The sequence below is a fragment of the Oculina patagonica genome, chromosome 4, assembly GCF_052425735.1.
Source record: "Oculina patagonica isolate OP01 chromosome 4, crgOcupat, whole genome shotgun sequence".
Taxonomy (NCBI): domain Eukaryota; kingdom Metazoa; phylum Cnidaria; class Anthozoa; order Scleractinia; family Oculinidae; genus Oculina; species Oculina patagonica.
The window spans coordinates 42,666,707-42,693,199 of record NC_135761.1 but is presented as its reverse complement, the minus strand read 5'-3'; the positions used below and the strand labels follow the sequence as shown (position 1 = coordinate 42,693,199).

Below are 26,493 nucleotides of genomic sequence, written 5' to 3'. Positions count from 1 at the left end.
TATTATTTTAATTTATTAAGCGCTACATATTTTTTTTCTTCCTTCTTTATATAAAAATATAAAAAATGGTTTTCCCCCCCCCTTTTTGGTTTAAATCTTGCCACCCCTCTGTATAATCTAGAGGCGCTATCTCCATTTCATATCCAACGCCACTCGTGGAATAACTGTCAAATATACAATTGTCATATATCATTTAAGAAATTGGTTACTTCTTGCTTGGTATGAAATCAAACTTGGCATAATGTACATAAAGTTCAGCCTTTGTGTAATCTTGTATAATACTTGTGTTTTCATAAAAAAACAAACTGCTTACCAGCGATTTGGTCACTTGACTTGGACTTAGAGTTGACTTAGTCTACTGCTGAACTCCTTTTCTGTCTTTGATCCTTGTGTATAGTAGTACTTCATGGTAGGTTCAATAATCTAAAACTGTGGGTCTCAAATAGTAAGTTATATCATACCTCAAATATGTTGTTACTTATTTTCGCGGGAACTTAATTTTGCGAAAATGGAAGTGGCATATTTCGCGGGACTTAAATTTCGCGATGTGGCAAAAAGTATGATAAAAGGAATTAAATTTTGCGAAAAATTGTCAAAATACTGGTCTACATTTAAAACAGTAAGTCTCAAAATTGGCACAACTGATTTCAATTTTCCAAAGCAATTGATTTCAATGGCACTGAACAAACCATATAACAAAAAGAAAGTTGAAACAGTTTGACATGTTCCAGTGTTACAAAGAAGAGCTTTTTAGATGACTATACCAAGATATATAATTTTGTAGAAAACTGACGGCAACGTTGATTAGTCAAAACAAAATATATACTGAGAAGGGTATTAAAGTTTGCGTCGTTATTTTTTGCGAGAACCTATTTTCGCGGGTCTTTAATTTCGCGATTTTTTTGAAAATCATGAAAATCGCGAAAATTAAGTCCCGCGAAAATAAGCAACAATAAGGTAGTTTCATTTTTAAGCATACTGTAGACAGACAACTGTTTGTTTTGTTTAATTCCTCTGATGGAGTGTGTCGTAGTCACAAAATGTGAAGCAGAAAATAAAAATGTTTCACAACTTAAGACATGTAATTTGCTGAAGTGCTGTTCACCTCAATGAACACTATGGCAAGTAAAATTTACATTTTATTAACAGTCAAACATTCGAGCAACAAAGTGTTGAACTGATGTAATATAGTTTTCAATAATGCAGTTGATACGTTGAAATGTTAGGACTAGCTTTAATTAGCAGACTTTTAACAGTGTTTTGGTTAAAAATGTTCTGAGTGTGATGTGGGATTTTATTTACAAATTGAATGTTATGTGTGCACAGGCTTACCATCTGGATAGAGCGAGTTTTGTCCATAACGAGAATTGTTTTGCCCAGAAGTAAAACTTCTAGAATCTAACTCGAAAAACGTCAACCTAAACGTGCCTAACAGAATGAAGGTTTTGAAAAAAAGTGCCTTGACCTAAGACCATAAAATGTTGAAACGAACAAGTTATCACTTTCACTGTTGAAACGAACAGGTTATCACTTTCACTGTTGAAACGAACAAGTTATCACTTTCACGGACAATGGAGCACAAAATACTGCAGAAACGTTTAACGTTTATCGAAAAAGCGTGGCTGTGATTTTGTTTTTTATCTGGAGCACTTATTTTTCAAGAAGGTCGCGTTTGCTTTGAGTTGAAGAAAATTAACCCTAGATATGCCGTGGGCTGATTTAATCGGCCCATCGATAAACACCTAGATTTGCCGCGGCCGATCCAATCGGCCTTTTGTTCTAAACGCAGCTGTGATTGGTCAACTATTAAAATATTGTCTTATAATGACCAATAAAGGAAAAGAATATATTTTCGTTTTGTCGGCCATTGCTCGAGGGCATTCGTGACAACGATCGCCTGTTTTCCGACATTTTTCCGGAGGTTTCGAATCGTGCGTGAAAACAACATGGCGACCCGCGAGGGTTCACCAGCGAATTCTTCAGAAGACTCTGACAGAGACTCAGAGTATGAACACGGTTGTGAATTGTCTGACAGCGATGAAATTTACTCGGAAGAACGCAGCAATAGTTCAGAATCCGAAGAAAGTAGTGATGACGAGTTGAATAATAGCCCTGAAAGAGCTGCACTTTGGACACGTGTTTATCCACCGGAGGATGATCCTGGCGAAATTGACTTTGTTGTTCGTGATCCCGGAGTGCGAAATATGCCCCCTCCAGAATCAAGTCCATTGATCTATTTCTGCTTGTTCCTTACACAAGAAATTCTGAACAAGATTGTTGCAGAAACACGCCGATATGCAGAACAACAAATGAGAGGTGAACGAGTTCAGCGAAGGAGAAGCAGGGAGTCAGGCTGGGACACTTGCAATTTCGGTGTTTCTGCTTTGAAGAAGTATCTGGGTTTAACACTGCTCATGGGGCTTGTAAAGAAGAAGGACACAACAATGTATTGGAACACTAAGTTTTCCTGCCTTTCTACACCTTATTTTGGCAATGTTATGTCCAGAAATAATTTTCAATTGATCTCAAAGTACCTCCATTGTTTTGACAATACACGACCAGAAGCAAAGAAGGACAATGCACTTTACGACCCATTACACAAGTTCAGGATAGTTCTTAATGCTCTAAACTGTGCATGTAAGAAACACTATATTCCAAAGCAATTGATCTCTATTGATGAAAGTCTGATAGGATTGAAAAACAGAACTGAACTAATACAGTACATACCAAATAAGCACCACCATAAGTGGGGAGTGAAACTGTATGCTGTAACCGAATCCTCTTCGGGTTATCCCCTGCATACAATGGTCTACTGTGGAAAGAAACGCAGTCAGCCTGCCTCTCAATTTGGCCATTCTTATGATGTTGTGAGAGTGCTGATGTTAGAAGCCAGTTTGCTCAACAAAGGTTATCATCTTTACGTAGACAACTTCTATACAAGCCCGACTCTGGCTGAATTTCTGTACACTCAGAAGACTCTTCTTACAGGCACACTGAGGTCTAACAGAAAAGGTGTCCCTGTGATGTTGAAGTCAGCCAAACCCAAAGTGGGAGAATGTTTTTATGCGAGAAAAGGCCCCTTGCTTGCATTATCATGGAAAGAAAAGAAGTCACAGAAGAACCCCTGTCTTATGCTAACTACAGGGAGTGGTGCTCACATGATCAACCACACCCGTCGCAATGGTCAGATCAAGGAGTTGCCAAAAACAGTCTCCCTTTACAATCAGAACATGGGAGGAGTAGATCTCCTAGATCAAATGGTTGATCATGTTGCTGGAGAGCGACCATTTCATAAATTTTGGAAAAAGTGCTTCTTTTCCATCATCGACAGAATGGCATTTTGTTCATACATATTGTATGAGCAAAACACCTCAGCCCGACGGAAGCTCACACGTTTCAGATTTATGTGTAATTTGGTGGAGGAGTTGTGTGCAACACCTGAAGATCAACCAGTGGCTATCCCAATCCCAGTGAGACAAGCAAACCTTGCTCATAGAGCTGTCCTCCTCCCTGGAAAAAAAGAGAAGGACTGCGTTGTTTGCTCTGACCGCTCAACCCCTGGAGGAAGAAAAAGAAGCCGTACTCAGTGTGAAGGTTGTGGCATTGGGGTTCACCTGAAATGTTTTGATCAGCTGGACCATGCTACAAAAAAGAGAAAATAAACAGACAACTGCTTTTGAAATTCAATTTTTAATGGGCTGTCATAATGAACTACTTTTCACTGTAATTTGTCAAAGTGATAGTGTAGTCCCCTCAACTGGTGCATGCCATGAGCCACTTCAATGCTTAGTCCTCTCAGCTGTATTTGGAAAAAGAGGGTTGGTATCATGTAGTGAACTTTATTTAAAACTTTCCAGTTCAAGCTGCAGTTAGAAAATGTTTGGTGTACAAACCATGTTGATATTCAGGATCAAAAGATAGACATTCTATGGATGCAGCTAATTTGCATATTTCTCCTGTCATTGTTCACATGATTAAAAAAAAACGTTTTTTACTATATTCTAATTTTTAGATAATATTTTCAAGTGTTTTCAACCTTTCCCATTTGAAGAACTTGTAGATGATGCATAGTTTAGTTTTGTAGCCTCAACTCTTGCAGCTCACAATAGAGGCACAACTTTTTGTTTTTCTTATACAAACGTCCTTGTTGTTGCTATGGCAACCAGGTTACCATGGAAACTGTCTGTTTGTTTATAATTTATTTCATAAACAGAAAGGAAATTTGTTGACAATTAAAATGATACCTTGCTTGTTAAAATTGGCTGGCTGGTTGCTGAGTTATAACATCTTTCCTGCATGCATACCATGTAGCCTAATTTGTTGCGGCAAAATTGGTATACCCCCTGCGAAAGTACGGCATATCTAGGGTTAAACACTGTTGAAAAGACTTGCGCGTGGAATACATCGTTGTAAATTTTTAAGTTTTGCACGCCAAATTATGAATACGGATTCGCGAATACTAAAAAAAAAGGTATCAAGAGTTTTTAAAGATTGTATTTCTGACAAAGGTAATGGCAACATATATTTTGAAATGAGATTAAAACAAGTTAAGATTTAAACTCGTTATGGGCGAAACCCGCGGCTTCCGACGTTGCAATATTAAGATTTTTGAAAAGAAATTTTGAAATTATATTTTGGAACTTTTGTTAATTGGAAATACCTTTGGGTCGAATTCCATCTGTGGCAAGGCATATGACGTTTTACCATGAAGGTATAACAGATGATATCTTTGATTTTTCTGAATCCAGCGATAATCCAGTGTTTACATACATGTGGGAGATGATAAGTTGAGTTAAATGGTGCAATATTGGCGAAGTTTTGACACTAGCTTGGTAACCGTGGATATTTGTCACGGTCGTGGTCTTGGTTCCAGTTTAATCAAAATGGCGGCCCGTTCTTGTCGAGATCCACAAGAGACATGCCATTAGAGACAGCGCGTCACCCAGCCCGAAAATGCACTGGACACTAACTTAGTAAAGACTGGTACCCAGTATTTTTGACATTATAGTAGCGCCTGTCTGATTTTGGCTTTTAGCGGGAAACTTGTATTGAATAAAATAATTCGGTCCAATACCCTTGAATAATATTGAGTTTTTTCATTGTTTGTATGGAAATGAATCCTTCCAGAGAAATCCGTCGGAGAGAAAAGCCGCGTGAATTTAGAGACGAGGTCAGGTGGTTCGCAAACGAACAATGTTAGGAGGCGCGTGGCCGGTGGGTTGGGCGCTGGTGTTGTTCCGGGTTCACCGGTTCGAGGCCCCCTCCCTGCTGGATTTGTTTCTCGTTGTCCCGGTCAATCCTCGAACCACGCTTTGTTTGCCAACTGGTCTGCCTCCTGCCAGTGGGATTTTCCCTTTTGTTCATTTATATATTTGTTTCCTCTGTCGTGGCATCCTGTAACTGCTCTCTTGGTGGCTAGTGCATGACCACTAAAAACATATATTTATGTTTTTATGTTTATGTTAAACAGCCGAATACAAGGCGTGCAATTTCTTCAGCAACAATCGATGCGTTTCAAACTATGATCTGGGATATGCCCTTTGACAATTTACTACCTACTTACGGTAAGTCCTCGATTTATATTACTTCCTTATATCCTTTGATCCACATATTATAAACAACGAACAGAGGTTACTTGAAGACCCACACGTAGAGTTATTTGTTATACAATAAACGGGCACAACACACTGCACTTTGTCGCTTGGATGAAATATGAGATGCGCTGTGACCCCGTTGTGCAGAATAAACAGTAGTCACGCTATTTATATTTCGAAAATCATTTGGTGCTAGTCAGTAGCTACTCATCTCTTAAATACTTAGTTTTTTTTCTTTTTTAATAAAATCTAACTGTGCAGCAATCCAAGCTGTCCGTCATTTTTTTAACTCGATCTCTGTTGCCCCACAGAAATGGTCGAGTTGTAAACACTTTACCTCATATCAACTTTCGAGCCATGAACCCACTTCCGATTGCACCTAAAAACACAATACTGCAATGAAATCATATTTACAGTATGACTTTTTCAGCTGCCTGCTGTTTCTGTTTGTCCATGGCCAGTGTAAACGTTTGATTTAGATTTTGAAGACCACGTTTACGACCCGTTGTATGACATATGAAATATGAAACCCTCAATGCTTTCTTTTCTACTGAATTATGTCTAGGTTTGACCCCTGATGAGCTTTCCCGTCTGGCTGCCTCAGGCGGACGAGGGTGGTTATCGACCGATCACGTTACATGGGTGTTAGGGCAATTAAACAGCATGCAGCAAGATACGATGTTAGTGTGCCCCAATGTCGTAGTCAACGTTTCAAATGAAATGAACAGGAAAAGAAAACTATTTAATTTTGGAACACTAAGACGGCTCGTGTTACTCCTCAATGTTGGAAAAATGAATGGTCAGACCTTCATTGGTAGCAGCACAAATGCAGGAAATCACTGGGTCCTTGTCGTTGTAGAGCTACGTCCCTTCAAACGTATCATATACTGCGACACGCTTGCCTGGGATCCCCCTTCAAACATTGTAGAGGTGATAAACAGCTTCACAAACCACATACTCCGTGTAGGAAGTTACGACAGTTCTGTCTTTTCCGTAGCTCACTCCCCTTTGGCAACGTCCCCTCGGTTAGGGCACGTGTGTGACTGGAGATGTCGAAACTACCCTCTTCAGACGTGCACTAATATATGTGGAGTAATTGCCTTAATCAATGCAGCGCTTGCCGCTTTAGACAGACCTCTTTTTCAGCACCTAATTGGTCCCCGCGAGAAAGAGCCTTTTGTATATCTACAGCACCCAAGCCAACATTCCTTCTTTTTAAGAAGAATCTTGATGTTGTGGTTTGCGGAGGGCTGCATTGACATTGAGTACATTCAGCTGCAACTGGGCTGGCGCGACAACGTTTCTTCAAAGTCTGACCACTCTTTTTGCCTTCGCCAAGACACCGCTGGAAATTCCAAGAAGAAGTTCAAGCTATCTCTCAATCGTAAAGAGTCATCGCCCGGTGGGTTAACTCCAGAAGCAGCAAAGAGTAGTTCACCGTCAAGAAAACGTTCATCTCCTCCATCTTTTGAAGCTCGCTCTGATACTAATTCCAAGACCTGTGTGCCTGATAAAGATCAACCTTCGAGTGGTTTTATCTTCATTCTCTGCCCACCCATTGTCTTCAAATAAAACGCAGTCTCCTCCTTTAAAGAAGGTTTCTTCAGCCGCGGAACCGCAGTTGTCTTCGAGTAGGGCTCCCTCCTTGACTCGGAAAAGGCCTATGTCTGGAACTGCCTCTTGCTTTCCCAAGAAATCCAAAATGTCCACGGATTTGTCAGGCAAGAGCCCATTGACTGCTGAAAGCACAACGCCTTGTACCTCTACAGATCCATTGCCATCGATTGATGCCAAGTCTGATAGTAGTTCTACAGCTCCACCACCAAAGACAGGTACGTCCTCAGCACAAGGTAATTCAATGGCGGCAGCAACTTCCAGTGAAAGTGACAATTGTCATGATCAGCTATCTCCTAGCACAGAATCAGAAACATCATCTGCTACGGCTCCCACTTCTTCACCAACTGAAACTGCGACCGAGCCCTCCTGCAATCAAGCAATCCCTCCAAGGGTAGCAGGTCAGTTTCAGTGTGAACACTGTGGCTTGCAGTTAAGCAGCAGGAACTGCCTACATAAACATAAAAAGAGGAAGCACAAGACAAGCCACGAGAGTCCTAAAGCCAAGGAAAGCAACCCGGTTGTTTGCCCGGAGTGCACCGGAAAACAATCATGGTAAGATAGATTGCGCTGACTGGCAACACCTAACTTCCTTTATATTTTATATTTAAACGCTGCTTCGCTGCTTGGTAAATATCCACCACTAGCCAGGGACACTAAGGTGAATAAATTTTATCAGTCGATGATAATAGAGATTGTTTAGGCAGGTTAAAACTTAGTTGGGCACGAAACCGACCTTTTGCTGCTTCTAATGTTCACCATATGCCAACAGCTGGTGCCCATGTAGCCTTTCAGTTTTTAGTGCGTTCTAGAAGTGAGACTTTTAACAAATGCTTTCTTACAGAACGGTTCCCAAAAAATTAATATATATTTGCATATTGCATTTCTCCATAGTGCGGTAAACCTTCAAACAACACAAGACTTGATCGAGCACCTGAATTCATGTCATGGTTATAGCTTACAGATTGAAGAGGAAACCTTTGAAAGCTGGGACGAATTTGTTAAATGGAAAGAAACAGAGGAAAAGATGGGGAAAAGTTGGTTTGTAAAGCAGAGAGGTGATAGAAGAGCGAAACATCATAAGACCTCCTGGTTTTATTGCAACAGGACGGGTGACTACCAAACTAAGGGGAAAGGAAAGCGTGCACTAAAGTCGCAAGGAACGTCAAAAACTGGATGTTCCTGTCCTGCTTTCATCACTGCAAGGACTGAATTTTCTACAGGCCAAGTGACGGCCGAATTTTGTTTAAGCCATGTGGGCCACCGAAAGGACGTCGCACACACTCGCATCTCCAAGGATATGCGTTCCCGCATTGCTGCAAAGCTCGCACAAGGAGTTAACATGAACGCTATCATGGACTTCATAAGAGACAGTCAAGCTGGGCCCTTAAACAGAGACCACCTCACTACGCGCTTAGATCTTCACAACATCAAGCATCAGTACAACATCAGCTGCATGTAAAAAGATCAAGACGATGCGAACAGTGTCTTGCATTGGGTCGCAGAGCTGGAGAGAGAGAATCATAATGATATCCTGTGCTTTAAACGTCAAGGAGAAAGTTCAGACCACGCTGGCATTGAGGCGAACGACTTCTTACTTGGAATTCAAACGGAATTTCAAGAAGACATGTTTAAAAGATATGCCAGAAAACTTGTTTGTGTGGATGCTACGCACGGAACAAATGCTTACGATTTTCAGTTGGTTACTGTACTCGTTATTGACGACTACGACGAAGGGATACCAGTTGCATTTCTTATAAGCAACAAAGAAACAGCTGACGTCCTTCAGGTGTTTTTTACAAGTACCAGGGAAAGATGCGGGGATCCTAAAACAGAAATCTTCATGAGCGATGACGCAGAAGCGTATCACAATGCGTGGGTCTCATCCTTCTCAAGGCCTGATAAAAAGCTTCTTTGTAGCTCGCACGTTGACCGGAGCTGGCGACGCAAGATCGGTGAGCACATTAAGGACAAGGAACATCAAGCAGAGGTGTACGCTGCCCTCAAGAGTCTTCAAAATGAGACAAGCAAGGCGGGATTTAGGCGCTCCTTACAGCAAGTCCTGGTATGGATCAAAGGGAAATCCGAAGCAATGGCTAGCTACTTTGAGAAATATTATGCCAACAGACCTCGAGAATGGGCGAGTTGCTTCCGAGTAGTAACACGTGCAAATACCAACATGTTCCTGGAAAGCTTTCATCGTACCCTCAAAGAAGTCTACTTTGAAAGAAAGCAAAATAGACGCGTCGACCATCTTCTGTTCAAGTTGCGAAAGATTTCCAGGGACAAGGCATACGAACAACTGATCAAAGCGGAAAAAGGGAAAGCTACAGTGAGACAAAGAGAGAATATGAAAAGGCACAAGCAGGCCGAGTTGCTTCCAGCCAATGCATTGTCGAAGAAAGATACTGATTGCTGGGAAGTACAATCCTTGACAGAGAAAGGTAAAGTGTATCTGGTACAGCGAATTTCGTCATCTCTTTGCTCCTGCTTGTTGCAGTGCTCATCATGCATGGCTTGCATTCACTCGTTTGACTGCACATGTCTGGACTACGCCATCAGAGGTGTAGTTTGTACCCACATCCACGCTGTCAGCATGACCAACACAAACCTTGAGTCAAAGGAGTCGGAAATGGACAACATTGTTGAAGAGAATAGAGAAGATTTGGCAAATTTAATTCCAATCAGCATGGAACAGAGAAATCATGCCGAACTGGAAGACGTAAGAGTAAATGCTTTAAGTGTTATTGCAGAGCTCACAGACGTCATCCAACAGGCTCCTAACAGTGACACCATTTACGCCGCCCTCCGACACGTACGCTCAGCGATATCAGTGGCAAGGGGACTCACCGTTATTGGAAGCGATCACCAGTATTTGAAGACAAGATCTTACCCTGCAAATAAGCTAGCTGAGAGACAAGAGCGCTTCTTTTCGACCAAACGCAAACGAAAAGAAAAGAAAAAGAGCGCTCACCTTTCAGAATCTACAGTTGAGGAACTAAAGAACACTGAACCTCACGTTTGTGCTTTCTGTTTCAAAGAGTCTCCTCCTACCAGTAATGGCAGTGATGGAAGTCAAATTGACTGGGTGGAGTGTGACAACTGTAAAGTCTGGGTTCACTCACTTTGTGACTATGTCGAGGACAAAACCAGCTAGGTATGCTGCATGTGTCGTGCTTAAGACCGTTATTAATAAATTTACTCTATGGTTTCTGAGCTCATAGGGGAGGGAAAGGTCATGGTCTTGGGGATTTTCAAAGTTAAACAAAATTACAAAAATCAAGTCAGGCAGAATGATGCAGAGTTAGAGTCATAATCATTAAAAAACAATCATTCATACAGGTTTTAGATTTTTAACTTAACAAGGGGGCACTTTCCGACCTACCTCCTAACCCAACCCTTGTAGCAGCTCTCAAGAATGCAAACAAACTTGGGTTCACAGTTATATTCACATATTTCTTGTTTTTCTTAGTGTGGGAAAAGAGGACTAAGGCTGAATTATAGACACATCTAGGTATGTGGGTTCCAACATTTGAAATATAAGACTAGCAATGGTAAGATACAGTAAAACCCTGCATATAACAACCTTTTATGAACTTGTTAGGCTAAAACTTTCATTTTTGAGCTCCATCCACATAAGACCCTATTAAGGCAAAAACTTTCAGTTAGGTTCTAAGCAATGGAGTTTCTTTAAAAGTGTATAAGTAGAAACTGCTGAATTAAGATCATCATCTGTATTTGTCCCAAGATTTTCTTGGTATCAACTTTGCAATGGCATTTTTAGAGAACTGACTTTGAGTTTGTTTGTAGTGTTTTGTTAAGGGCATACCTCCACTGTACTGCACCTATTTTAAGAACCTCAGTAGTCTAAATTTATATAAGAACCTGTTTAGGCTAAATTAAAAAAAACAACAGGTTCTTATATCATTATATGCATGGTTCTACTGTAGTGGGAAGATGCGATAATTATTAGATTTCAAGAACTGATTTTAAAATTTTAAGGAAAAGTTTTGAAATCAATTAGCCCTCGACACAGTACTCAGCAATCATGCATGTTAATGCAAAAAAAAAATTAATTTACCTTTATTATTTAAAGGACAATTTTTAATGAAAATAACAATTTTGCGGTCAGTTAGGCTAGTTCAAACGCATTAGCTATTTTCAGAAGTGCTCATTTAACTGTTTGGACTACATACAACAACAACAACAAAGTATTTGGTGGGCAATGTGCAGTGCATCACACTGTTACACATTATGCTGGCTTCTGGTTGCAACTACATGTTTATACAGTTATAAATAATGCTGCTTTACAAAATAAAAATATTTAAAATATTATAACTCATAACATCAGATACATGATGTCATTTTATTAAGATACCATGACATCAGGCAAGGTTTTCAAGTCCTATCATGGTCTGCATGTGGGGGTTCTTTTTTTAAAAAAATTTAAAATAATTTTTGTTTGATTTGTATTGGGGTTTATAGTTGCGTAATGTGATTGAATAAGTGCTGGGATTGATTTGCACCCTCATGAATAGTTAATGAATTTTACAAGGTTACTTCAAGATTTTAATAGTGTAAATGTCATATATTACTAAGAATAGGTTTACAAGCCAAGTTAGCATTTTAACTGACAGGTTCACAGCAAATGTATTTCATTTTTGTAGATACAATACTCTATTTCAAATTTATATTTGTTTTTTCAACTCCAGTTAGAAATTTTAAAGAGGAGCTTTTCAAGTTAATGATACAGAGTGAAATAGTTATGTGTATAAACAAAAACAGTTGACTCGTATAATGTTTATAAAGTGATATTATTGTAAGCCTAATATAATGAATGTCATGAATCAGTGAAACATCAGTTTGAAGGTAAATTAGCAGTCAGTTAACAACAAAATTTACCATTATTCTTTCCCTGTTACCAGGTGCAATATTCTGATATTCAATAGTATGTACACTGATAACAACACAGGTTTACAGTAGTAAAGCTTTAGCCTGGGAAGAGTGAAGGCTCAATAAAAGAAAACTGTCAATCATTTTATACACAAACCAAACAAATTAACAGTGCCATTAAAACATTTGAGTCGAATCGAATGCTTTTGTTAGTGCAGTTGTGTTGCTAAACCCTGAAATAAACGGAACTTATGAGTTTTATCAAACAGCTATGCACATTCGTTTCGTGTACTAACCGTATTTTAAGTGACTTTGACACTTTTAAGATGAAAAGGACAGGAACGATACTGCCTAAAGACCTACACGACTCAAATATCGACAGGCGTTGCTCGTTTATAGAGCCCAGTCTACCCTCTTATTGATAGTTGTAGTGTCCAGTGCATTTTCGGGCTGGGTGACACGCTGTCTCTATGGCATGTCCACAAGAGATCCACATTTCATGGAGAGAAAAAGTTCACACTGGTGGAAGACGAGAAAACATGTGGCCAGAAGAATCGATGTGATTGTAGGTGTGGAAAATGGAAGGCAAAATGGTCTGAAAACATGATGACAACCAGAGCGAGGGATATTTTGGAAGATTTTTCTAGTAGTTAGCTAGGTTAAGCTTTAAGCTTAAGTTTTGCTGCTCAAAAACATACATGAAATAAATATTTAACTTTACGTTCATGTTTTTGTCTTAGCCATCCAAAACAGACACACTCTTTCTTTGTTTATTGAAAACAATAGTCAGAACAATAGAGAGCGTTTGGGACTAAAGCTCTTAGCAATAGTTGTTATAACTAGTTTTTTTGTTGTTGAAATCCTGCAGAAAACATGTGGCATCCAGAAAATGACGGTAAGTATAATTATTATTTGTCTTACATCTATTAAAGTGAAAAAAAAAAACTTTTAAAGCATCGTAGCGAGAGATGGACTGAAGCTTTGTAAATCCATGCATGGTCTCAAATGAACTATAAAAAAGCATTTTACATCATTGATTGCTTCATTTTCAAGGAATTTGGGATTTAAATAACTAATTAATAAATAACTAGGCAACACAGTTCACATATGCTTCGTGTCAGTAAGCAACTGGAAAACCACGCAAATCAATTTGGTTCGAACTAACAAATCACAGACAAGCCCTGATCGGTAGCTGATCCAAACGGCAAAATGATTATCAAATGAAGGAATTCCAGTCACATGAGGGTTTCAAGTGAGTTTCCCTCAACCATCAGCTGCACTGTTTGTTGTAACCTTCCGCATTGTATTCACAATATAATACCCTGGATGTGAAAAAAAATTGTTAAAACAGGAAGCAATAGCTCTGCATATAACAGCAAAATAATTCTAAGCCTTAAGCTAAGGAAAAGTTTAAGCTTAATATCACCATGACCGCCATCAAATCAGCCCTAAAGTTTAGTTGCGTTCTTATAACTAGTTTCATTTTATTTATTTCTAGAAGAAGAAGTGTTTGAAGTGTTCAATGATTTAGGTAAGTATATTATTAAAAGAAAAAAGTGTACTGCCTAAGAACACAGCACAAATTAATGACCTCGGCGAGGCCTCAAATGTGGACCACTCAATCCGGAGTGTGGCTCACTAACCATTAGGTCATCGCGCCTCCCCTTGTTATTACTACTTTCATTTCATTTATCTAGAATAATTTTCTTGTTGGGATCATTAAACAACATATTATTAAGTATATTTATCTTATGTTTTTCTTGTGTAGAAACATTGAACTGTGTTATTGAAGAAAATCAATCAACAGCTTGTACTGTATTATTAAAGTGTTATTTTCTGTGGATAAAAGATCTAGTGAAGCTGTGACTAATTTAAAGTTAGGATATTTGTGTTAGTGTATTGAAATTTTATTCTCCTGTGAGGTGTAGTGGGACTGGAACTAATGTTAACTTAACAATAGTTCTTATAACTAATTTCATTTTATTTATTTCTAGACGAAGTGTTTGAAGTGCTTGATTCAGGTAACTATATTATTAAGAGAATAAAGTGTACTGCCTAAGAACACAGCACAAATTAATGACCTCGGCGAGGCCTCAAATGTGGACCACTCAATAATAATAATAATAATAATAATAATAATAATAATACTTTATTTATATAGCGCTATTTCTATCTCTAACCAATAGCGCTTTACAAGTTATTTACAATTAAAAATTACATATCTGTATTAAAAAAAGTTACAATTTGTATATAATAAAAAGAATAAAAGATCAATAAAAGAATTAAAACGAATAAAAAGACTAACTAATTCACCTAAGTTAATTGTAAAAATACACTAAATTATAAAAATATCTAACTAAAAGCTTTCCTAAAAAGATGTGTCTTTCCTAAAAAGATGTGTCTCAATCCGGAGTGTGGCTCACTAACCATTAGCTCATCGCGCCTCCCCTTGTTATTACTACTTTCATTTCATTTATCTAGAATAATTTTCTTGTTGGGATCACTAAACAACATATTAAGTATATTTATCTTATGTTTTTCTTGTGTAGAATCATTGAACTGTGTTATTGAAGAAAATCATTCAACAGCTTCTACTGTATTATTAAAGTGTTATTTTCTTGTCAATAAAAGATCTAGTGAAGCTGTGACTAATGTAAAGTTAATGTCCATTTTTTGGCAGTTGGTGATTTTGAATTATTTTGTGACCCAAATTTTGTTTCTTTGCTTCTTGTTTTTCTTGTCAAAACCGTTTAAATCTAAAACGCCATCATGCTTCACTCTTTCTACTATTATATCTGCTGGTCAGCAGACGTGAAACAAAAGTTTACAGATGATGGAGCAACCATGTGAGTGACCAGGCTGGCCACTATACTTGCTGAATTAAAAATTGAGTTGTAAAAAGGGAAGTATTGAGCCAAGTGGCCTATACTTGCTGGAGCTTATCACAGTTTTTTCTAGTATTAAGTCACTAACAATATTACTTCTTCCCTCTGAATGGCGATAATAGTCCATCGCAGGGTACTCCCCAGCATTTTGTCAGTGGTACGCATTATACACCTGGGTGGAGAGAGGCACTATGAGAGTAAAGTGTACTGTTATTTATTTATTTATTTATTATAAATTTTTCCCTTTTGATACTTTTTTATTTCCAAAAGATGAAAACAACGAAGAAAAGGGTGGTAAGTCTATCGTTGATGTTACTGTAATAAGTTTTCATTTTTTGTTTTTAGCTTAAGTGTTATTATACATAGCGTGATTTGTGAATGCATCTCTTCACATGTAAAAGATGACACTGTTGTGCCACAAAAAGCTTAAGTTATTTTTATAGCGATGTCATTTTAAGTTAATTGCCATCAAATATTATACTGACTTAGACAGCTGTGATAAACATTTATTAGAGAGTCATGATTCAGAAAACCAGAGGATCAGAACACAATTAGCAGATTCGTGAAGCTCTGATCCCCCTTTTTCATGATGATATATACTTTCCAGGAAAGTGAAAGCAGCAGTTGAAGAGATATCTGTAGCAACAATAGAAAGAGGCCAATTTTTATGAAACATTTTTTCTTGAAGAGTTTTTCTTGAATTTAAAGCAATTGAGCTTTGATTTCAATTCTTTAAGATACAAAAGTATAACACTGCTTCATTGACATTACCTTTTTTTCCTGTAGAGGAATTTGTTTGTTATCTACAACTAATACAGGTTACTTTCTGATCTCTTGTTACTTACAATCGTGTTTAGGGAGAAAGAAGAAAGAGGCAAGAGCAAAGATCCAACTTGAAAGTAAGTTGACTCAGTTCTTGCTTCAATGGAATTGATAATAAGAGTCTTGTTTGTGTAGTTTCATTAGCCCCCCTTTCAGTGTTGAGTGCACGGCAGCTACTTTTGACTTTCATATTTTGATGTCCTAAACAAACAAGACAAATTGAATGTACCTGACAAAATGCCACTAGCATTACGTTTTTAATTTCTCATACATTTGTCTATAATTTTTCCCGCAAACAGCGTCAATCATGCGGAAAAAATACAGACAAATGTATGGGGAAATTAAAAACGTAACTGAACACTCTAGCCCAGCTACATCCTTCAAACTCGGCGAATAAAAACTTTTGCCTAGTATCTTAACTTTACAATTCATAAGTTGTCCAGAATTCAATTTTTGTGAAAGATATTTGCCGTCGGATTCCCATACAAACACTGTAATTTCTACCCGCTTTGCCTACTCGTCAAAATGGCGTCGAAAACCGTGATAAGGCGCATTCAAAATGGCATACTCAGGTTTCTTTTTGATGCAAATGTAAAATTTTGATTTTTGTTTTCCTCTTTTTTTTTCAGCTTGCAAGACCAACTGCCGCCATTGCGGCTTGATAAATAAACTACGCAATGGCGGCCTTGCCGCTTTTGTGTAAAAACAACAACAAAAAACTTAGAATAATAAAATAAATTAATTAATTCATTAATTCATTAATTAAATATAAATAATAAGATAAATAAATAAATTAAAATAAAATAAATAAAAAGAGTGAATAAAGTTGTGTTTGAATTCAATAATTTGTTATTTGTATTTACTTTATCAATTTTCATTGTGTGCAATTCTACTTCTTGACACATTTACAATGAAGATCTAATTAACCAGTCATTCTTTAAATAGAACAAATTTTCCAACAAAGATCCCCCCTTTCACACAGTCATATAGAGATACTCCGATGTCTTCTGACAAGTTTTCTGTCTCTGTTACACATTTACATTGGACTGCAGTTGAGTGTTTGAGGACATTTTCACGGTAAAATAATTGCCACCTGCGTGAAACGAAAAGTAAAGTTTTTTCTTTCATCAATCATAGGAAAAGTTAATTAATTATGAACCTCGTTCCCAGCGTCTCTCTCTCCCCGATAGAGTCGTTTTGTGTTTCAAGTGACTGTCAAGTAAAATTTGATCAATACTGTGCATTGCCTCATTGACTTCCTCGTTAACAAAACAAAATAAAACTTCACATACAGCTAAATCGAGAAAGGTTGTCAGAAAATAGCACAAGTTCCCGCAACAACACCGAAAAGTCGTCTGGGTATTCACTTTAATCATGCATATTGGTCTAGAGAAAATGTACAAGTTTGTATTTTTGCACGTGAAGATTTTGTTTTTCCACTCAGGAGGCCTTTTTTCTGTAGCTGTCTGAGTTTTGAAAATTCTTTCAAAAACAGCGTGACCAAAAGTACCTTGTTTCCACATGTCCGGAGAGAAAAAAAATAACATGCAAATTCACGTTTGTCATGTCTAGTATATCTCTACCTCTACCCATACTGTCATTCGGTATTGTCGCGTGCACTTTTGTGCTTTTTTCCGACAACCTTTCTCGCATTAGCTTAGCCTGCGTGGCCGGCGTGCTTCGTGCACGAACTCCCCTTCTCCTTCCCCTTTGAACGCCGGCCACGCAGGCCAGCATTAGCTTTATGTACGTATTCCGAACTCAGATTCTTTGTGCGTGACTTAGCCAAACTTGTCTCAAGGTCACGTGATGGGGAGAAGACACGCACGTGCTATGCTTTTAAGTCACGTGACGAGAATACTCTCGGCAGCCATCTTGTTTGGGATGGTGAATCTCGTTTCTAGCTTTTCTGCCAACAATGGAACGCAACTTCAAACTATAAAGGCGTTGTTTTTGTCAGGGAATTTTCGTACTTAACCTCTATCGATTTGGCTGGATCTGTGGTCTTTGTGTAATATGATTCCATCTTCGAGGATGCTTTGAAATGATTGTTATAAAGTTGTTCGCGAGCAAACCAAGCCGAGATGATCAGTTTTCTTCACTGTTGTGTGATGGGTAAGCGTACGATTGACTAAATTGACTTGTGCTGTAGTGCTTGCTCCCCTGATGACATAGTGGAAATGCATAGTACAGGTAAAAAACTAACAAGAGGCCAAGGTATAACAGAGTATAAATGTCCATTTGAAGGAGGTTTTCCTTATCATTACAAGACTATTCCTCCTTCTTATTTTATTCAGATGGTATGGACACCTAAAACAACAAGAATATACCTTGTTTTGTGAGACAGCCAATTCCTAGACAGCCTTCTGAATGTTCCTTATCATCACTACTGGACCTTGAAGACAAGACCAGATGCTTTTCACCCAACCCTCCTGGATGTAAAAAAGCAAGCTCAGAAGAAATCTAAGCAGGTCATCAAACTAACTGAAGTGCCATTTTAAGTGCCACGTCAAGCCTGGGAAAATTATCTTTCACAGTTTACACCTCAGTTGAATTCTTGTCAAAGAAAGGCCAACAAAGCAGATCAAATTGCATCAATTCAGGCTTCCTTCTCCAACAGGATTGTTAAGCTATGGAATCACATTTGCACAGTTGCTCCCACCTCCAGCATGTCAAGTATTTCATATTGACAGAGCTTTCTCAACAAACATTTTTCTTAATTTAATGTTGATTATCCCTGTTCTTGGTCCCCAGTCAGAGAATGCCCTTGTCACAGGAACTAGCCCTTTTTCCATTTCTTAGTTTTTAATATATTTTTATGCTGGTAATAAATAGATTTTCAAGCCGTGAAGTGCCTCATTAGGGTTATACCCAAAGACTTCCAAGATTTCACTGTCATGGTCAGAAAAAATCAAAGAAATTTTGGCCACAGCCAAAAACTCATACTTTGTCAGTTTGAGGGCCTAGGTATGTAACTGAAAGATATGAAGTTAGTTTTTCGAAATATTCAAATTTACGGCAGAAAACCACGAATAACGGTAATCGTACCGGAAGCTCAAATTTCACTTCTCGACAATCCGAAATTTCACGCTTTACAGCTTCTCACTACCCAGACGTTTCAACCGCTGTAAACCTTTCCTTACCTTAGTTGCATAGATTGACTCTTCCTTTATTGAAATATAGTTAGTATTTTTATCTCTGATTATTTCTGAGCCAGCTGAGCCTCGATTAAGTAGACACATTTTTCTCATTTAGGAAAAAGGCTAAAATAATCCAAATTCAGTGAGGAAAAAAGCTGACCGGTAGTGCTTCAAATCTTCTGATATTTTAGCCAAAGAGAGTCCAGTCGTTGAATTTTAGGTTTATGGTTTCAAAAGTGTAGGATCTAGTAGCAGTTTTTAACAAAGGTCGATCAAAGGTCGACAAAATTACAATTCCGCGGCTTTGAAAAGAACAACTGAAACACGTGACACGAAACACGCAATAGAGTAATTTGTATATTTTTTGGGCAAAGACAACACGGTAAAATTAGCTTTGAAGTTTTATACGTTTGAGACTTTAGAAAAATAGTATTTATCCTAAAGATTGCCTACAACAGAAGAAATACCAAAAATAACAGCACTTGAACTCTCCCTGATGTTCGTCACGCACGAGCGACTTGGAGCGGCGAATGACAAAAATATTTTCCATTGATTCAAAGTAAGTCATATTCTGAAATAAGAAAAATCTATTTTCTTTAAACTTTGCCCACCAATCTGTCTTAACTAAAAAACGAAACAGCTTTCATATTTGCAAATATCGCAAGAAATATTTTTTTAAGAATTACATTCAATTGGACCACGACCGGCGGCCTATTTTTAGCAATGGCGACAACTAAAAATAGGAAAAAACGTCGAGTCACCGCTTCGAAAATTTATGCTCCAATTTTAGGAATTGTCTTAACTCTCCTGGAATAAATTGGACCTTTATCTGTATAAAGCACGCAATTTTGGTTCGTTAAAAAGAAACAAACAATACGGAATATTTTTGATTTGAAGTGTACTTGGCCATCTGACGCCAACGGCTCAAAAAAATTGCACATTTTCAACGGGTCATTGCGCAAAAGTCCAACTACTTCCGCATTACATTTGTTTCCATACCAACTAAAAAGAAGTCAAAGAGTATGGAAATGGAAAAATATGTTGTGGTTTAAGCGAGCTTTTAGTGCAACCAGGCGGCAACTTGGCTTATGTTGCGAACATGTTTTGTTTACATTGCAACAGCGGGCAGTTGCTCACGCGAAACCAATTTAGCATAAACAACACAATATTTCGTAAACATTGTAACCTTACAAAACTTTATATCCGCTCACATAATAAAACATCATTTAAAACTCGAAAACCTTAGCAGCTAGCGAGTCAGCAAAAAAAATACTGTCGCCTACCTGCAAGCCGGTGAGACAACAAAATTCATTGTCAGGTCCGCCATGGCCATGTTATTGGATTCCACATTTCTTTCTGGTTTTCGTCAACCATAGTATCCGCAAAAAGATTCAAACGGTAAACATAACACACATAACATAACATTGAACATACCACATGGTTGTGATAACTGAAACAAATGAAAGAAAGTTGCGGGCAACACATCCCAAGAAATCAATCGATCACAACAGATCGGCTTGAACAGTTGATTGAAAGTTGCGTCACGCAATCTAACCTGAATCCAACTGCCTTATGGGCGAACTGAATAATTATTGTCCAAGAATCGGACTGTCCAAAATATCGGCTCTAAATATTTTTAACAGATGTATATGTCCTCGTGTGCACCATTTTGGTATGTTTATTAGAAACGAAGCTTACGTATTAAGCTGAAAACGTATTTAGCTGAAAGAAAACCCAAACAGTCCTATTCGCGGACGGGTTTTTTCATTTCCCGGTTGGGCGGGTTCGTTAAGGGGGGGGTGGGGGGGGGGGGGTGTAATAGAGCTCAATTTGACCTCATCATCTATTCCTTCTTACGGAGAAAGAAGTAGGGTGGAAATTATCAGAAGGATAGAAAAACCCTGCACATTTTCTGGCCACACTAAAAATATAGCCAACGAAAAAGTGAACAAGACATTTTTGCCTAGAAAAATTTTCCACTCAGCCATTAAAGGAAATCTATAAGCTTATACTACCGTAATGTGAGATACGTTTACAAACCTGATCTTGTCGGCCATGTGCACATTTAGCACATCTCTGCTTCTAATGGCTTTTTTATCACCACGGTGAGTGGGATATTAGAAAGGCCCGTGCTGTTTTGAATATTTCCTATGAAAAACTAGAATGGCGATGCTTGGGACTTATATAATTTCGCCTTTCTTTGATGAAGACAATCCAAATACACCTGCTCTTGCAAAAACTAGTTCGTGCTCTAACAGAAATGCCACGAAATTAAATGGTTTGCTATAAGATCATTGCAGTCTCCAAGACGAACGAGCTCGGTTATCCCCCTCGATTGCCGCAACTTCCTCTATACTTTGAAGTGTGAAACAAAAAGCGCATCTCCTCCATTTGTTTTGTAAGTTGATAATGCTTCGCGAGAACAACAACGAAGTATGAATGACAAGTGCGTGGCGGCGTGGTTTGTAAAGACTTATTTGTGTTCCACTTTTTATTTCTTTCTTACTTACCTTTATCGTTTACTAGAACAATTTATTATTTTGAAAAAGCGGGTTTTTTTTGTATTTGAAAAGCGAGCCTAAAATTTCAAATTTGGAAGCATCCAGATGTAGATGTACAGGAAGTGGTCGAAAACAAGAAATCAAACAAATACGTCGGTCAAAAATATTTACAGCCCATATTTTGGACAGTCCGATTCTTGGACAATAATTATTCAGTTCGCCCATAAGGCAGTTGGATTCAGGTTAGATTTCGTGACGCAACTTTCAATCAACTGTTCAAGCCGATCTGTTGTGATCGCTTGATTTCTTGGGATGTGTTGCCCGCAACTTTCTTTCATTTGTTTCAGTTATCACAATCATGTGGTATGTTCAATGTTATGTTATGTGTGTTATGTTTACCGTTTGAAACTTTCTGCGGATACTATGGTTGACGAAAACCAGAAAGAAATGTGAAATCCAATAACATGGCCATGGCGGACCTGACAATGAATTTTGTTGTCTCACCGGCTTGCAGGTAGGCGACAGTATTTTTTTTTTTGCTGACTCGCTAGCTGCTAAGGTTTTCGAGTTTTAAATGATGTTTTATTGTGTGAGCTGATATAAAGTTTTGTAAAGTTACAATGTTTACGAAATATTGTGTTGTTTATGCTAAATTCTTTTCGCTTGAGCAACTGCCCGCTGTTGCAATGTAAACAAAACATGTTCGCAACATAAGCCAAGTTGCCGCCTGGTTGCACTAAAAGCTCGCTTAAACCACAACATATTTTTCCATTTCCATACTCTTTGACTTCTTCTTAGTTGGTATGGAAACAAATGTAATGCGGAAGTAGTTGGACTTTTGCGCAGTGATCCGTTGAAAATGTGCCATTTTTTCGAACCGTTCGCGTCAATGGCCAAGTAGACTTCAAATCAAAAATATTTCGTATTAATAGTTTCTTTTAAACGAATCAAAATTGTGTGCTTTATACAGATAAAGGTCCCCAATTTATTCCAGGAGAGTTAAGACAATTTCTAAAGTTAGCGCATAAATTTTTGAAGCGGTGACTCGATTTTCACTTGTCGCCATTGCTAAAAATAGGCCGGTTGTGGTCTAAATGAATAAAATATTAAAACATATATCTTACGATACTTGCAAATATGAAAGCTGTTTCGTATTTTAGTTAAGACAGATTTGTGGGCAAAGTTTAAAGAAAATAGATTTTTCTTTTTTCAGAATATAGCTTACTTTGAATCAATGGAAAATATTTTTGTCATTCGCCGCTCCAAGTCGCTCGTGCGTGACGAACATCAGGGAGAGTTCAAGTGCTGTTATTTTTGGTATTTCTTCTATTGTAGGCAATCTTTAGGATAAATACTATTTTTCTAAAGTCTCAAACGTATAAAACTTCAAAGCTAATTTTACCGTGTTGTCTTTGCTCAAAAAATATACAAATTACTCTATTGCGTGTTTCGTGTCACGTGTTTCAGTTGTTCTTTTCAAAGCCGCGGAATTGTAATTTTGTCGACCTTTGATCGACCTTTGTTAAAAACTGCTACTAGATCCTACACTTTTGAAACCATAAACCTAAAAGTCAACGACTGGACTCTCTTTGGCTAAAATATCAGAAGATTTGAAGCACTACCGGTCAGCTTTTTTCCTCACTGAATTTGGATTATTTTAGCCTTTTTCCTAAATGAGAAAAATGTGTCTACTTAATCGAGGCTCAGCTGGCTCAGAAATAATCAGAGATAAAAATACTAACTATATTTCAATAAAGGAAGAGTCAATCTATGCAACTAAGGTAAGGAAAGGTTTACAGCGGTTGAAACGTCTGGGTAGTAAGAAGCTGAAAAGCGTGAAATTTCGGATTGTCGAGAAGTGAAATTTGAGCTTCCGGTACGATTACCGTTATTCGTGGTTTTCTGCCGTAAATTTGAATATTTCGAAAAACTAACTTCATATCTTTCAGTTACATACCTAGGCCCTCAAACTGACAAAGTATGAGTTTTTGGCTGTGGCCAAAATTTCTTTGATTTCTTTGATTTTTTCTGACCATGACACTTCATAGCTGAAATGTGTGAAAAAGGAAAGATGAATGGTCAGAAATAGTCTTAAGCATATTAGAACATGCTCAGGACCTACAAACCTTTTGGCGTGAAATCATTAATTGGTGGAGCAATAAACGATTGGAGAATTGTTCCTTAAACGTGACAGATATTCTGTACGGCTACACACCAGACTCTACTAAGTTTTACGCCTAAAACCATGTTATAATCATTGCAAAGGCAGGTTTTTCAAATCTTGATTGGATAACAGCCACCCAAGCTTTGAATTTTTCTTTTTTTTTCTCAAAGACAAGCAATACCTTAATTCAAGCAGGTACAAACTTTGTGCTTATATGTAGTGAAATAGCGTTATTTATTCTCTGAATTATCGATATTGTTAAGTTTTTCTGTCTTTTTCTTATGAAGGTTGTCATAAACATAGGTTCTGCTCTTTACATGAAGTCAATGGAATATATGCCAACAATTTTGCTTAAATAAGCAAAGCAACCTAAACCCATGTATACTCCAGTCTGTGTCCGAGCCATGAGGCTCATACAGCCGGAGCTTATCCCGGTTTCCGTAGCATTAAGCGACTAGGAGTATTGCTACTCCCCCCTGGATGGGATGCTAGTCCATCGCAGGGTTACCCCCCAGCAGTAAATTCACCGGTACCCATTTATACACCTGGGTGGAGAGAGGCACTGTGAGAGTGAAGTGTCTTGCCCAAGAACACAACGCAGCGCCCCGGCCAGGCCTCGAACCCGGGCCGTTCGACTCGGAGTCGAGCGCGCTAACCATGCCTTATGAATTTGGTCTGAAATACAACTTCTTCTTTCTGTGGAAAGGGAAAGAAATCTGCACTTCAAGCATGGAGATTCTACCCAAAAGGCCAGCAAATCCTTTCTTTCATGCGGCAAAATCCATTCATTACAGTTCATTGTTCTTCACCCCATTTTCAAAAGATAGAAAAAAGTAATTTACATACTGTTTATGCTGCCGGATTGAGTTTTCTCTAAGACAGGAAAACTGTTTAAAATATCCCCCTACACAAGTTAGTCCTGTCAGTAATCAATTGCTGGTTTCTGAATACATTTTATTATTTTTAGGAGCTATTATTCAACAGGAATATATTTGCTTTTAAGAATGTTTTGTTGTTATATAAAGAGCCACATAACTCGGGTTTGGGCAACATGTAAAGAGACACAGCCTTGAATGTCTTCAGCAGCAGCCTGGGAGTGTGCAAGTGGAAGGAGGAGATCTGGGAGCCAATGTGGGCGACAATTCCTGAGGCAGTGAGGCTGCTAAACCACGCAATCAGCTGATTAGATGTTCCTTCAAATCAAAATCTTCTTCAGGGCGGGTGTATATGTTGACAAATGACCTTATCCTTCACAGAATTTATTTAATGTTAATGTACAAAAATTAAGACTGAGGTTGTAGCAACAGTTTAGCTCAGGACAGGAAATATGGATGGCAAACTAATCCTGATGGCGTAAGCGGTCAAAAATAAAATAAATGGATCAAACAACTAAAACGTATTGACTTAATTTGCCCATGTTAATATTTGCAATGTATTCCAGAAGGCAAATCGGCGTATTTTGAGTTATCCCTGCTGTCCAGTCATACCTTGGTAACTAAGCCAATCACTGATTCATTTTACAATGCCTCCAAGAAACGCTGCAAAACAATGACATAGGGTGTATTCTCAATAAGCCTCATCTTTTCTTTAATGCTGATGAAAGTGGAATTGAATTTGATTCATCAACAAGATCGTGGCAGCAGTGAGGGGTGCAAAACATGACCCAAGAATATCCAAGGAGCAGCATGAGGTCACAGTCGTGGCATGTGCCTCAGCCACAGGAAATATCCTACCCTCAGTGTTTATTTTTAAGAAGCTGAATAGCAGGGTTTGTAACAGAGTACAGGAAGGTGCACCGGCTGGATCCCTCTTCGTTGCTCAGAAGTCTGGTTGGATAGATAAAGATATGTTTATGAAGTGGTCAAAAGAAGTGTTTTTAAAGTTCATACCCTCAAAACGACCTGCCCTTTTAATCATCTATGGCCATAAGGCACACGTGACACTAGATGTCATAGAGTTGACTACTGGAAATAAGATTCTTGTGTTTTGTCTAACTGCCAATGCCTCTCACTTACTTCAGGCCCTCGACCTTTGTTTGGTTCTCTTAAGAAAGGTTGGATAAGGACCTGGACTGCTTTTCACCACCTTACACCTGTGGTCATCAGCCAACGAGATATTGCAAAACTATTTGACATCGCATGGCACTAAAGGTGTTGGATCTTCAGCAGAAAACAAGATTTACTTCGATTCCACAAATGGATGTGTAGACACGATTTTAAGCAGCAACTCAATTCCCCATGACAAAACTGTGCAACGTCATTTTAACATTGCTGTGTTCCACTCTGCAGTGCAGTTGCTAACCTCAAAACTGGATGGAAGTGACGGTCTTGACAGTGCATTAAGCAACTACATTGACTTGCTCACTGCTTATGCAAAGGGTTAGATGTCAACGGAAATTACAATATTGCAATGGAAAAGGAAAGAGTAACATCTGTCATATTTGAATCCTGTTATGATGGACTTTATGAGTTAGTTTTTCATCAAATAGCAGTGTTTCTTTCACACCAGAACACCACGTGTTTATTTTTAAATTTGGTAGCAGTGGTCTGTAAGTTTTGCAAGGACGACGATGGAGAGGATTGGCCTGCATACAATAGTTGTTGCCAGTTTTCCCATGCTGTTTGTCTAAATGTACCTTTTGCAGAGACCCTTCCTGTCAGGAACTGGCAGTGTTAATCATTTCATCCAGAAAAATAAATATCAAGTGAATGAATTTAAACAATGAACCATATTGCCTTATGAACTAAACCTATTCATGTGGGCGGATTAAGGTGGACCAATGATGAAACAGGCCTTTCTCCTGAGAGGTTCGCTCTCCATTTCAAAGCCAGTTGTTATTTCTGTTACATTGGTGGGACTTCTCACCATCTCTCAACAAGA

At 38.3% G+C, this 26,493-nt stretch overlaps 1 protein-coding gene, 1 long non-coding RNA gene and 2 pseudogenes across 2 annotated transcripts; 3 read left to right on the top strand and 1 right to left on the bottom strand.

Moving 5' to 3' along the window:
• The window catches only part of LOC144648488 (uncharacterized), a 344,754-nt pseudogene that overhangs the window by 247,620 nt on the left and 70,641 nt on the right, over positions 1-26,493 (bottom strand).
• LOC144647909 (uncharacterized) lies at positions 8,836-10,365 on the top strand. Its single transcript, XM_078507587.1, has one exon. It carries the CDS (start codon positions 8,836-8,838, stop codon positions 10,363-10,365), a length of 1,530 nt encoding a protein of 509 aa, XP_078363713.1.
• On the top strand, positions 12,961-15,857 carry LOC144648746 (uncharacterized). The gene is made up of 4 exons (XR_013569761.1): positions 12,961-13,632; positions 14,096-14,122; positions 15,257-15,280; positions 15,844-15,857. It is a non-coding gene; the product is annotated as an uncharacterized LOC144648746 (long non-coding RNA).
• Positions 25,752-26,289, top strand: LOC144647908 (uncharacterized; annotated as a pseudogene).

Bases quoted from the DNA above. Each gene is read 5' to 3' on its own strand.
- LOC144647909 (XM_078507587.1), top strand. From the start codon at position 8,836: ATGTTTAAAAGATATGCCAGAAAACTTGTTTGTGTGGATGCTACGCAC.